Here is a 13882-nt window from a genome sequence, read left to right as displayed (position 1 = left end):
TCTGCTGGTCCCTAGAAAAACATATTTTCAGATGGGGGTCGGGGCGGCCAATTACAGATCATTTTTGAGGTCCTTGACATGAAATATTGAGCTCCACTGATACAGAAACATGAGGTATTTCAGAAAACTGTCAGGATTTAGATGTTTTTTTTAAATTTCGACGTCAGGCCTGAATGTGTTAATCATTTTAACGGGGGAGGTGTTATTTTAACCCATTCTGAACGGGAACCCATTTTGGTGTTAGCGTCATGTCGTGCTTTAGCTATTTAAAAATAGCAGATCTACAAGCTCATATCGCGCCACCGAGTGGCGCGCTACGAGCTTGTAGGTCTGCTATTTTTGAAAAATCGAAAGAACGACTGACATTTTTTAGAATCTGATCTCAGGTCAGAATGGGTTAATCAGACCAGTGTGTGTCCAGTGGAAACCTCGTATGAATCTGATCTCGGGTCAGAATGGGTTAACGGGGGAGGCGTTATTATAACCGTCAAAGCGACCTGGGGAATGACAACGCGGCGGTGTTATGAACTCTTGTCTGTTTTTTATTATGTTGTTATTATTTTTTTCTGGAACGTTTTTTTTCCCTTTTTCCGTAGACTAATTTGAAGGCCCACTGTGCATCAGTGACTTAACCCATTCTGAACGGGAACGCATTTTGGTGTTGGCATCATGTTATGCTTTAGCTATTGAAAAATAGCAGATCTACAAGCTCGTAGCGCGCCACCGAGTGGCGCGCTACGAGCTTGTAGATCTGCTATTTTTGAAAAATCGAAGAACGACTGACATTTTTAGAATCTGATCTCAGGTCAGAATGGGTTCATCAGACCTGTGTGTGTCCAGTGGAAACCTTCGTATGAATCTGATCTCAGGTCAGAATGGGTTAATCTGTCTGTCTGATTCCTGCAGCTGTCGGGGCGCTAACCACTAATGAGGCCAATCCTCAACAAAATCTTTTTGATGTTTTCCATTCCTTTCGGTATGAATATTTGCTGCATTACACAATAACCCATTCGGGGCGGGAACCCCTTTTTGGTGTTATAGCAGCATTATACACGTTATGCTTTAGAGCTATTGAAAAATAGCAGATCTACAAGCTCATACGTATAGCGCCACCGAGTGGGGCTAGCGGCGGTGGCCGAATAGGTTTACGGAGCGGTCTTGATATCGGAAAGGTCGCTATCCCCGGACCGGCACGTTAAAAATTACCACCGCTGAAGTGCCCTTTGAGCAAGGCATTGAACCCCCTACCATGAAATGTTCTATGAGCAGAGCCTGGCTGTAAACAAGTTCTTGAGCTTAGTCCAGTTATAACCTGGGTAAACATGGTACCTTTCCTTTATTTCTTTCTAGGTCTGCTATTTTTGAAAAATCGAAGAACGACTGACGTAGAAACATAGCTTTTTCAGAAAACTGTCAGGATTTTAGAATCTGATCTCAGGTCAGAATGGTAAACTGTCAGGATGTGGAAGACATTTTTTTTAATCTGATCTCAGGTCAGAATGGTAAACTGTCAGGATGTATAGAAGACATTTTTAGAATCTGATCTCAGGTCAGAATGGGATAAGCTGCTCTTCGCCGTGGCGTATTTTCCATTCCATCCACGCGTTGAACTGCTGCCCTCACATTATTATCAGTGTCAATCAACCTCCTCGTGGCCTGATGTGGCTTTACGCTGCGTTCTATGACCTCAACGACCCAAACAAACCTGAACCTTTTTCAGGTGATCTGTGGTTTTCTCGGTGTGTCCTGAACCCTTTTGAGCTGCAATGAAAACAGGCAAACGGTTACATCTGCTGGCAAATCCCCTATATGTCATATATTGGGATTTGTGGAGTCTTACCTCACACTCCACATGCAGGCAAATCGGAGCACTTGTTTGAGTCAGAAAACCCACTGACCACAGAAAGTCTACTGAATGTTAAAAGTTCATGGTTTTGCATGTTCTCCCCCGTGTCCCCTAGGGTAGGTACCCTCACAAAAAACATGCAGTAATCCTGGTCTCTAAACTGCCTCCCCCTGGCCAGCCGGGGCGCCTGATGGAGGGGAAAGGAACTGGTTGGAATAACGTGTTCCTTCCACACGCTACGTCCAACCAGGGAAACTCCCCCCTGTCAGGTGTAAAGGAGCAACTTGGACACCCAGGCATGAAGGAAGCATGAGTTCAAGTCTGTTGCTCTCCCCTTGTCCCCCATATATGGGGACTAGGTTGGTGGAGGGTGTGTAGAGCCCACGATCACATTAGATGATTGACACAGGGGTGAAAAATGGGTTACAAAATTGTGGGATAAAATTAAAAAATAAATAAAATAAAAATCATATTTTTTTGGGTGCAATTGAGCTCAGAAAACCTCTAAAAAAGGAGGACTTTACGCACGCGGTGATCGTTGCCCCCCTATTGCCCGTTTTCATTGAGACGTGAGGCAGAGCACGGAAATATCGTTAAGCTTCTGCATGTTGCACAGCCTAACACACAGACACACACAGGCCAGGGAGGAGGGTCAGTACAGTACAGTACAGTACAGTACAGTACAGTACAGTACAGTACAGTACAGTACAGTACAGTACAGTACAGTACAGTACAGTACAGTACAGTTATCTACACACGGGGCCTATAATCTGAAGTGGAAGCGATCACGTCAGAGGGCTCACCATCCCACGTCAGCTCACACCGCGTCGCCCTCATAGCCTGCATGTGAAACCAAATCTATGCAGTTAAATACTCAGCAAAGTGTTTTAAACTCAGACACTTTTATTTCACGGGTTTAAGTGGCTTGTTTTTCTCCCAGTGTCAACTTACGAAACACATCCGTTAACGCAATCTTCATAACCTCGCCTTCACCGAAGATATTATTGTGACTATAGAAGCCGAGCATCTGGGAGTGCCTCTGAAGGTAGCACGGTGTCTGCCCGCGTTGGTCATTAACCCATTCTGGGCTGGAACCCCTTTTTAAACATTACCGAGTGGCGCGCTACGAGCTTGTAGGTCTGCTATTTTTGAAAAATCATGAAAATGTGACACACAGAGTGAACATTTTAACTCAAATCTTTGCTTCTGGGGAGGTCCCTGCGGAACAACATATTTTCAGATGGGTGGGGAGCGGAGGCATATTACATATAATTTGTGGGGTCCTTGACATGAAATATTGAGAACCATGCACTGATACAGAAACATAATAAGGTTTTTCAGAAAACTGTCAGGACTGTGAAGACATTTCATTTTAATGTCGACGTCAGGCCTAAACGGGTTAATTATGAGAGGCGATACAGTGTTGAGTGGCGCCTTCTCTTTAGGAATGCTGCAGAGAATATGAGGGATGGCAGATAGCCTCCTGATGGGGCTCGCATCGCTGGATCTGCTCCTAGGCACCTAGGGCAGACGGGCAGACACCGTTACAGACACAATTACCATTGCCATTACGACTAAAACGACTAAAATCCAATGTATTTAGACGCTTAATTCTTTACAGTGCACTGTATATTTATGAAACCCACAGAGGGATTTAACCACTTTCCCTTTTCGGCCTTCTTCAGACATGCCTGAAGAAGGCCGAAAGGCCGAGACGTTGCTTTGACTCCTAATTAAATGAACTTCTTGAACCAGCGAGTGGCGGGAGTGCGGAATCTCTCCTCCTCCTTGAAATGAAATGGGTTGAGAATCACTGCTAGAGCAGTACAAACCTTCTCTCATGGGGGGGGGGGGTCCCTAGCCTTATATTTTCAAATGGGGGTCCGCAGGCTAATGAGTGTCAAATTGGGGGTCCTTGCCATGACAAAGTTTGGGGACCACTGCACTAGAGGCCTTGCAGTAACGGGGTTGGTCTTTGATAATACATTTGTTTGTAGTAGAGGAATGTCACTAACATCAACCTTTTTATGTTGGTGTCAGGACACACAAGTTTGAATCTCCTCCCTCTCCTCTCCTCTCCTCTCCTCTCCTCTCCTCTCCTCTCCTCTCCTCTCCTCTCCTCTCCTCTCCTCTCCTCTCCTCTCCTCTCCTCTCCTCTCCTCTCCTCTCCTCTCCTCTCCTCTCCTCTCCTCTCCCCTCCCCTCCCCTCCCCTCCCCTCCTCTCCTCTCCTCTCCTCTCCTCTCCTCTCCTCTCCTCTCCCCTCCTCTCCTCTGACATAGCGTGTTACTGTCCCTCCATTCTTTTGAACCCTACTACAGCAGCAGAGATGCTGAGCACAGAGATTTCACGAGAATGTCTTACAACAACTGAAACAGGATAGCGTTGGCACTCCAGTCTGTAGCCCTACTGCCCCCCAAGCCGAGCTTTATTCTATCAGCGGAATTCATTTCTCTCCCCATGTTTAGTGTCCACTTGCCAAATGTACTGGAGAAAAAAAAAAAAGAATTCATGAAATTTCAGAAACCAGAACCAATGAGTGTGTGTGTGTGTGTGTGTGTGTGTGTGTGTGTGTGTGTGTGTGTGTGTGTGTGTGCTACAGTCTGTGGTGACACTCGGGTTTTTGTAATGGTGATCGTTTGTTTTGGTTTTTCTGCTAGTGCTGGAATGTACCTCCACTGCTGATTTGACAGCAGTGGAGTAATGATGTGCTATTCTTCAACCTGCAGGCCTCGCAATAACACATACCTGTCCCGCGTATGGCCAAGGCTACTGAACTATTATATATAATAACACATACCTGTCCCGCGTATGGCCAAGGCTACTGAACTATTGGAGACATCTGCTCGTATATGATGAAGATAGCTTGTCCGTCAATATGCTGTTCCTATCGGGGCGGGCGTGTGTTATTGCAAGCCAAACATCTTCAAAAAGATGTGGAAAAATAAGTTCAACATCGAGGCCTGATGATCCATTTAAGTCCTGACGTCGAAATAAATAAAAATAACGTCTTCTGAAAGAAAGATTTGTGCCGCATTTTCATGATTTTTCAAAATTAGCAGACCAAGTCGCAGATCCCACGACTTCTGCCCCCCAAAAAATGATGAATGCTCTGCTCTGGAGGGAGTTATGTCTGATAGTCAGGCTGGCTGCAGTGCTGCTCTGGACGGAGTTATGTCTGATAGTCAGGCTAGCTGTGGTGCACTGCTCTGGATGGAGTTATGTCTGATAGTCAGGCTGCGGTGCACCGTGCACTGCTCTGGAGGGAGTTATGTCTGATAGTCAGGCTGGCTGCAATGCACTGCTCTGGAGGGAGTTACAGTATGTCTGATAGTCAGGCTGGCTGTGGTGCACTGCTCTGGAGGGAGTTATGTCTGATAGTCAGGCTGGCTGCAATGCACTGCTCTGGAGGGAGTTATGTCTGATAGTCAGGCTGCAGTGCTGCTCTGGATGGAGTTATGTCTGATAGTCAGGCTGGCTGCGGTGCTGCTCTAGACGGAGTTATGTCTGATAGTCAGGCTGGCTGTGGTGCACTGCTCTGGAGGGAGTCATGTCTGATAGTCAGGCTGGCTGCGGTGCATTGCTCTATGACGGAGTTATGTCTGATAGTCAGGTTAGCTGTGGTGCACTGCTCTGGAGGGAGTTATGTCTGATAGTCAGGCTAGCTGTGGTGCTCTGCTCTGGATGGAGTTATGTCTGATAGTCAGGCTGGCTGTGGTGCACTGCTCTGGATGGAGTTATGTCTGATAGTCAGGCTGGTGCACTGCTCTGGAAGGAGTTATGTCTGATAGTCAGGCTGGCTGCGGTGCTGCTCTGGATGGAGTTATGTCTGATAGTCAGGCTGGCTGTGGTGCACTGCTCTGGATGGAGTTATGTCTGATAGTCAGGCTGGTGCACTGCTCTGGAAGGAGTTATGTCTGATAGTCAGGCTGGTGCACTGCTCTGGAAGGAGTTATGTCTGATAGTCAGGCTAGCTGTGGTGCTCTGCTCTGGAGGGAGTTATGTCATTTTTTCACCTCTACCACTTTCGTCATCGGATGAAATAACAGTCAGATTAAGGTAATAAATGGTTAATCCGGTCTTCCTCTCCTTTATAACACTGTCCTGGCGCCCCCTGCAGGTGAGCCCAGCCAGTGCTACGTGTTCGAGGGCGACGGCGTGTGTGAGGAGTTTGAGCGCGGCTCCAGCGTGCAGGACTGCGGCTACTTCACCCCGCTGGGCTACACGGACCAGTGGGCGGCGACCGCCTGGGCCTCGCACCACGACCACAGCCGATGCCCCGCCCACGCCGCTACCGGGGAGCCCTCACTGTCCCAGGTATGGATATGTGTTCTCAAATGTCTTCACGCTAGGACCCCCGCATGCGGACCCCCCATTAGAAATGACATGCCAGGGAGTGGACCCCCCATAAGCGAAGATGTTTATGGCTCTATAGCAGTAATGCTAGTTAGTTTAATTCATTGTCCACATGTGGACATTTGTCTTCGGTCTCAAACAACAGTAAAAACAAACGGCAACTGTAATATTTATAATATCTTGCAATGTCAGGACTTTCAAACTAGGAAGGGTATGTGGCCTGGTCAGCCTGCAATGACATGCATAACATCTGGTCATCCCAGCTTAGTAAGATGTTAAAAGTAAAAAATATTTAGGACGACCGTTGAGCCGATTCTACTCTATGGCTCTGAGACATGGACACTTTCAAAGAAACTAGAGAAACGGTTGGATGGCACTTACACCCGCCTTCTAATGAGAGCACAAAATCTGTATTGGAAGAGCCACCGCATCGACTGATCAAATATACGGCAACCTTCCCCGTGTTTCTTCACTGGTCCGATCCAGAAGAACACAGTTTTCCGGCCACTGCTACAGAGCTGACAATGAGTTTGTATTATCTTCCCTTCTTCTCTGGAGTCCTGCCTCAAAGCAGACCAGAGGTAGAAAACTGTCGTTCCCTGATGTCATCGCTATAGGGACACATGATGTCATCGCTATAGGGACACATGATGTCATCGCTATAGGGACACATGATGTCATCGCTATAGGGACACATGATGTCATCGCTATAGGGACACATGATGTCATCACTATAGGGACACATGATGTCATCGCTATAGGGACACATGATGTCATCGCTATAGGGACACATTATGTCATCGCTATAGGGGACACATGATGTCATCGCTATAGGGACACATGATGTCATCGCTATAGGGACACATGATGTCATCGCTATAGGGACACATGATGTCATCGCTATAGGGACACATGATGTCATCGCTATAGGGACACATGATGTCATCGCTATAGGGGACACATGATGTCATCGCTATAGGGACACATGATGTCATCGCTATAGGGACACATGATGTCATCGCTATAGGGACACATGATGTCATCGCTATAGGGACACATGATGTCATCACTAGGGACACATGATGTCATCGCTAGGGACACATGATGTCATCGCTATAGGGACACATGATGTCATCGTTAGGGACACATGATGTCATCGCTAGGGACACATGATGTCATCGCTATAGGGACACATGATGTCATCACTAGGGACACATGATGTCATCGCTAGGGACACATGATGTCATTGCTAGGGACACATGCTTCAGTAAGGCAGGAACTGGGGGTGGCAATGAAGGACCGGGAAGTCTGGCGTGGCATTGTGGAATCCATTATCTCGACCGCGGCCGAAAAATGATGATGATGATGATGCAATGTTACTTAATTTGGACTGGTAGAGTTGGCAGCATGCAGGTCAGAGGTCAGACGTCCTATCTGATCTGGAAATGTCTGTAGGTGTGGTCTAGATATAGCTGTGGCGTAGTCATCATCATTGCCATCTATAGTGGCTGTTATGTTAAGTCACATAATCACAACGTCCCTTTTTCTTTAAATGTAAAATCACACAAATACTTTTAAACATTTCTGTTAAATTCTCTCTGTGAAATTGCACAACACATTCTGTGAATTGTTTTTTAAACTGTTGCTATTCCAAATGCATATAACACATATCAATGTCCATCACATTTTCTTTCTTTCTTTCTTTCTGTTTTTTTTTTTTTCTTTTTCTTTTGTATGCGTGCTCAAATGTTTTTTTTATTATTTTATGCAAATAGGTTACAGCTCTGGGCTGTTCTTTTTGAGGACCAGTCTGTCAGGTGGTTTAGACTGGCGTGTTGACCTTCTCAGTACAGGTGTTGAAGGTCTCTGGTCAGTTGAAGGTGGAGGTGTCTGGTCAGTTGAAGCTGGAGGTGTCTGGTCAGTTGAAGCTGGAGGTGTCTGGTCAGTTGAAGGTGAAGGTGTCTGGTCAGTTGAAGGTGAAGGTGTCTGGTCAGTTGAAGGTGAAGGTGTCTGGTCAGTTGAAGGTCTCTGGTCAGTTGAAGCTGAAGGTGTCTGGTCAGTTGAAGGTGAAGGTGTCTGGTCAGTTGAAGCTGGAGGTGTCTGGTCAGTTGAAGGTGGAGGTGTCTGGTCAGTTGAAGGTGAAGGTGTCTGGTCGAAGCTGGAGGTGTCTGTTCAGTTGAAGGTGAAGGTGTCTGGTCAGTTGAAGTTGAAGGTCTCTGGTCAGTTGAAGCTGGAGGTGTCTGGTGAGCTGGAGGTGGTAAGTTTGTCAGCTCAGCTGGTGGTGCCGCTGTGGTGCAAACTTCATCCTCAGCTGACTGTTCTTCAAGTGTCTCTGGTTTTTTTCAGCAAGCTCCTTCGATTCCTTCTCAGAACATGACCATCTTCTGTCCTGACGGTGTAAGATCTAGGACCCACTTCCTTCAGAACGGCAGGCTTTCTTGTTCCAGTAGTTTGAGTCTTCAACTCTCACTGTGTCGTGTTTAGACAGTGGAACTAAACATTTGGACACGTTGTCATATAGTTTCCTTTCTGTCTGTTTTGCAGACACTTCTGTGTCTGTCTCATGAGGCTATGCTTCTTCTGTTTTACAGTGTGAGGAAGTGTGGTTCGCAGTCTGTGTCCCATCAGTAGCTCAGCTGTTAGACATACCATGTTTTAGTGGTGATGTTCGGTAACTCAGTAGAGCTAGATATGGATCAGAACCACTCTCTCGTGCTTTCTTGAGTAGATTTGTTACACACCTTGCACACCTTTTTCTGCTTTGCCATTGGATTGGGAATTCAGGGGGCGTGATGTGATATGCTGGAAATCATATTCTTCGGCAAAGTTCCTGGAACTCCTTACAGTTGTAACATGGCCCATTGTAAAATTTGACAAATTCCATGTCTCGCGAAGATATAAATTATGTCAGATGTGTAATCACACAAGTAGCTGTCATGCTGGATGTGATCTCTGGAAAGTGAGAAAAATAGCCTTTGACCAGCAGATCATTCTTTCCATCCAGGTGTAACGAGTCAGTTCCACCTTTCTGCCAAGGCACAGTAGGTAGGTCTGTAGTTTCCATGGGCTCTTTCTGCTGCTTGGCATGATGTTTCACACAAGTTTCACAGCTTGTCAATGTCTGTGTTGATTCCTGGCCAATAAATTGATGTTCTGGCTCTTCTCTTACATTTCTCCATTCCGAGGTTCCCCCCGTGGAGTCTTTTCAACATCTCTTTTCTCAGTGACTGAGGCCTTGTCCACACGTATCCGGGTAAACGGATAAACCTAGGTTTTTATATGCGTTTTGGGGGGGGTCGCCCACACGCAAACGCGTTTTTGGTCCATATAAACGCATCTTTTGGAAAACTCCTGCCACAGTGTATTTTTTTTAAACTCCGCCTGTGTGTTCCCTGTGTGGACAATGTAAACGGAGTTTTGCATGGGTCTTGCCATTGGTCATATGGACAGAGAGATTTAAAAAAACGAAAACGAAAAAGCCACGTTTATGTAGGTGTGGATGAAGCCTGAGGGATGACAATTCTGTTCTTTTGTTTTGAGGGATGGCAATTCTGTTCTTTTGTTTTGAGGGATGGCAATTATGTTCTTTCTGAGTAGAAGTCCATTCATCACACTCAGCTCTGCTCTGATGTTATATTGACATTCACCTCGAGGCCAGTTCTCTTCCAGATGTTTCATGACCCTCTGTAGTACTGGGTTCTTCTCCCTTTCTGCTACAATCTGCTTAGATGTCCTGTCTGATACAGGTAGTGATGCTGTATCAATCAAGTTCACATGTAATTGAACATCAGTCTCTGTAGAGCTCGCTGGTGTGTCACTGTGTGTTGTTGCCCTGGACAGAGTATCAGCCATCACAATGTGTTTACCTGGTGTGTACTGTATGTCAGCTCGAAATCATAACGTTGCAGCTTCATCATTAGTCTTTATGCATATTATTATTATATCCAAGATTTTAGAAGAAAAAAAATGCTGAACAACTTTTAACTAAAACTTAATATTTTAGACAAAATTCAATCCGGTTTCAGACAAACTCCACTGAGACAGCACTTTTAAAAGTATCAAACGACCTAATGATGTCACCAGATGCCGGTAGAGGATTGGTTTTGGTCCTGTTGGACCTCAGTGCCGCTTTTGACACCATAGATTACACCATTTTAATCCATAGGTTTAGGGATAGAGTGGGGGGGTCATTGGTTTTCCTCCTACCTCATAGGCAGAAGGTTTTCCGTGGCAGTGGCAGTCTCTGTCCCCCTCTCCTGTGGGGTGCCCCAGGGCTCAGGGCTCTGTCCCCCTCTCCTGTGGGGTGCCCCAGGGCTCAGGGCTCAGGGCTCTGTCCCCCTCTCCTGTGGGGTGCCCCAGGGCTCAGGGCTCTGTCCCCCTCTCCTGTGGGGTGCCCCAGGGCTCAGGGCTCTGTCCCCCTCTCCTGTGGGGTGCCCCAGGGCTCAGGGCTCAGGGCTCTGTCCCCCTCTCCTGTGGGGTGCCCCAGGGCTCAGGGCTCTGTCCCCCTCTCCTGTGGGGTGCCCCAGGGCTCAGGGCTCTGTCCCCCTCTCCTGTGGGGTGCCCCAGGGCTCAGGGCTCTGTCCCCCTCTCCTGTGGGGTGCCCCAGGGCTCAGGGCTCTGTCCCCCTCTCCTGTGGGGTGCCCCAGGGCTCAGGGCTCTGTCCCCCTCTCCTGTGGGGTGCCCCAGGGCTCTGTCCCCCTCTCCTGTGGGGTGCCCCAGGGCTCAGTCCTTGGTCCAACCCTATTTTCGTTATATATGCTACCCCTTATGAGCACTTTTAACAACATTTCATACAATTTCTATGCAGATGACATCCAGCTTTATTATTCTTTTAACACTAAGGCCCCTTTTCCACCGCTTGGTTCCCAATGGGAACCGGTTCAGTTCTTTTTGGTTTTTAGTCCATGAGCCAGAGCTCCAAAATTGAAACGTTAATTATGAATTGAGTGGGCAAAACCATACCTATATTAGATTATTATCACCATGAAACTTCCCCAATTGAGTACTTACACGAAGACAATGATTTATTGTATTACAAATGTTACATTTTTTAATATGCAAATGAGGCATTATGTAGGAAAATATGCAAAATAATCGAAAATATGAAAAAGCTACTACTGTGGAAGGGTTATCATGTATGTATTTACTTGTATTGATCCTATAAACAATTTAATATAGTGTATAGTTCGTCCACAAATGTTGGAGCTCTGGCTCATGGACTAAAAACCAAAAAGAACTGAACCGGTTCCCACTGGGAACCAACCGGTGGAAAAGGGGTCTAAGTGCCCTGCAGATTTTAATTGCAATGTTTTATTTGACTGTATATCAGCCATTAAGGCCTGAATGTCAGGTAATTTCCTCCAGCTGAACAACGAAAAAACGGAGGTACTACTTGTTGATAACATTGTTCCCAAGGTGGTAGACTGTATCGGCCCCCTCAAACCCAACCTCAGAAACCTTGGCGTCAATTTTGACCAATCGTTGCATCTCGACACCCACATCAAATCAGTTACCCGGACATGCTTTTTCCACCTCAGAAACATCGCCAAGCTTAGATCAATATAGTCTCATACTCTGGTCTGAACAGGTCTAACAGAACAGGGCTAGACCCACCCTCCAGATCAATCAACCAATCAATCAATCAATCAATCAATCAATCAATCAATCAATCAATCAATCAATCAATCGATTGAGCTGTTGACTTGATTTGATCTATAATGGTAACTATAATGATGTTTTTTCCTGTGCTCAAGTCCTGCAGATCTCATTATCTGGAGCTGAATGAGAAGTCCACCGACGCTTGGTTCCCGTGTACCGCCCAGTCCATCTCACACAACGAGCTGGACCATCCGGTGTGGCTTAAGGTACACCTCACCTACAAACACATCCGGTCTGGCTTAAGGTACACCTCACCTACAAACACATCCGGTCTGGCTTAAGGTACACCTCACCTACAAACACATCCGGTCTGGCTTAAGGTACACCTCACCTACAAACACATCCGGTCTGGCTTAAGGTACACCTCACCTACAAACACATCCGGTCTGGCTTAAGGTACACCTCACCTACAAACACATCCGGTCTGGCTTAAGGTACACCTCACCTACAAACACATCCGGTCTGGCTTAAGGTACACCTCACCTACAAACACATCCGGTCTGGCTTAAGGTACACCTCACCTACAAACACATCCGGTCTGGCTTAAGGTACACCTCACCTACAAACACATCCGGTCTGGCTTAAGGTACACCTCACCTACAAACACATCCGGTGTGGCTTAAGGTACACCTCACCTACAAACACATCCGGTCTGGCTTAAGGTACACCTCACCTACAAACACATCCGGTGTAGCTTAAGGTACACCTCACCTACAAACACATCCGGTCTGGCTTAAGGTACACCTCACCTACAAACACATCCGGTCTGGCTTAAGGTACACCTCACCTACAAACACATCCGGTGTAGCTTAAGGTACACCTCACCTACAAACACATCCGGTCTGGCTTAAGGTATACCTCACCTACAAACACATCCGGTCTGGCTTAAGGTACACCTCACCTACAAACACATCCGGTCTGGCTTAAGGTATACCTCACCTACAAACACATCCGGTCTGGCTTAAGGTACACCTCACCTACAAACACATCCGGTGTAGCTTAAGGTACACCTCACCTACAAACACACCCGGTGTGGCTTAAGGTACACCTCACCTACAAACACATCCGGTCTGGCTTAAGGTACACCTCACCTACAAACACATCCGGTGTAGCTTAAGGTACACCTCACCTACAAACACATCCGGTCTGGCTTAAGGTACACCTCACCTACAAACACATCCGGTCTGGCTTAAGGTACACCTCACCTACAAACACATCCGGTCTGGCTTAAGGTACACCTCAGCTACAGACACATCCGGTCTGGCTTAAGGTACACCTCACCTACAAACACATCCCGTCTGGCTTAAGGTACACCTCACCTACAAACACATCCGGTCTGGCTTAAGGTACACCTCACCTACAAACACATCCCGTCTGGCTTAACCCATTCTGACCTGAGATCAGATTCTAAAAAATGTCTTCTACATCCTGACAGTTTTCTGAAAAAGCTATGTTTCTATGTCAGTCGCTCTTTTTTCGCTCTTTTAAAAAAAAATAGCAAACCTACAAGCTCGTAGAGCGCCACTCGGCTATGAGCTTGTAGATCTGCTATTTTTCAATAGCTAATCCATAACGTAATGCTAACACCAAAAGGACACATGAATAGACAGTAGTGCAGCAATTTGACAAAAACAGAAAATCACCTATAGTGAGTAGTGACTAGAGATTGCACACACACAGGTACTGCAGAACGGCAGCGTTATGTCGGGGTCGAGGGCTGAAGGTACTGCAGAATGGCAGCGTTATGTTGGGGTCGAGGGCTGAAAGGTTTGCGAAGCCGTGGTGGAGATTAGCAGGGCCCAATCAAACCCATCCGAGGGCCCTCTGGCGCTACGCCAAATCAAAAGGCCCTATGCATGCACGCTTTTGATTGTAACAATCCCAGTGAATGAATGGTCTCACAAACGTCATGATTTCTTCAGCTAGTTGGCCCTTAAAACATCATCATTACATTTTCAGTCTTGACATTGTATATTATTCTGCTTTCGTTCCATGAGTGTCGTTGCAAAGACGTTCTGACTGAG

The 13882-nt window shown here is 46.6% G+C and overlaps 1 protein-coding gene across 1 annotated transcript in view; it reads left to right on the top strand.

Moving 5' to 3' along the window:
- pappa2 (pappalysin 2) overlaps positions 1 to 13882 on the top strand; it is a gene marked incomplete at both ends in the record, with an annotated part of 139420 nt that overhangs the window by 59960 nt on the left and 65578 nt on the right. Inside the window, 2 exon segments of the mRNA XM_083781953.1 lie at positions 5965 to 6161; positions 11954 to 12064. Of these exon segments, the coding sequence (XP_083638079.1) occupies positions 5965 to 6161; positions 11954 to 12064 (308 nt within the window).

Source organism: Protomyctophum parallelum (assembly GCF_964188405.1).
Source record: "Protomyctophum parallelum genome assembly, chromosome: 14".
Taxonomy (NCBI): Eukaryota; Metazoa; Chordata; class Actinopteri; order Myctophiformes; family Myctophidae; genus Protomyctophum; species Protomyctophum parallelum.
This window is presented reverse-complemented; position numbering and strand designations above follow the sequence as displayed.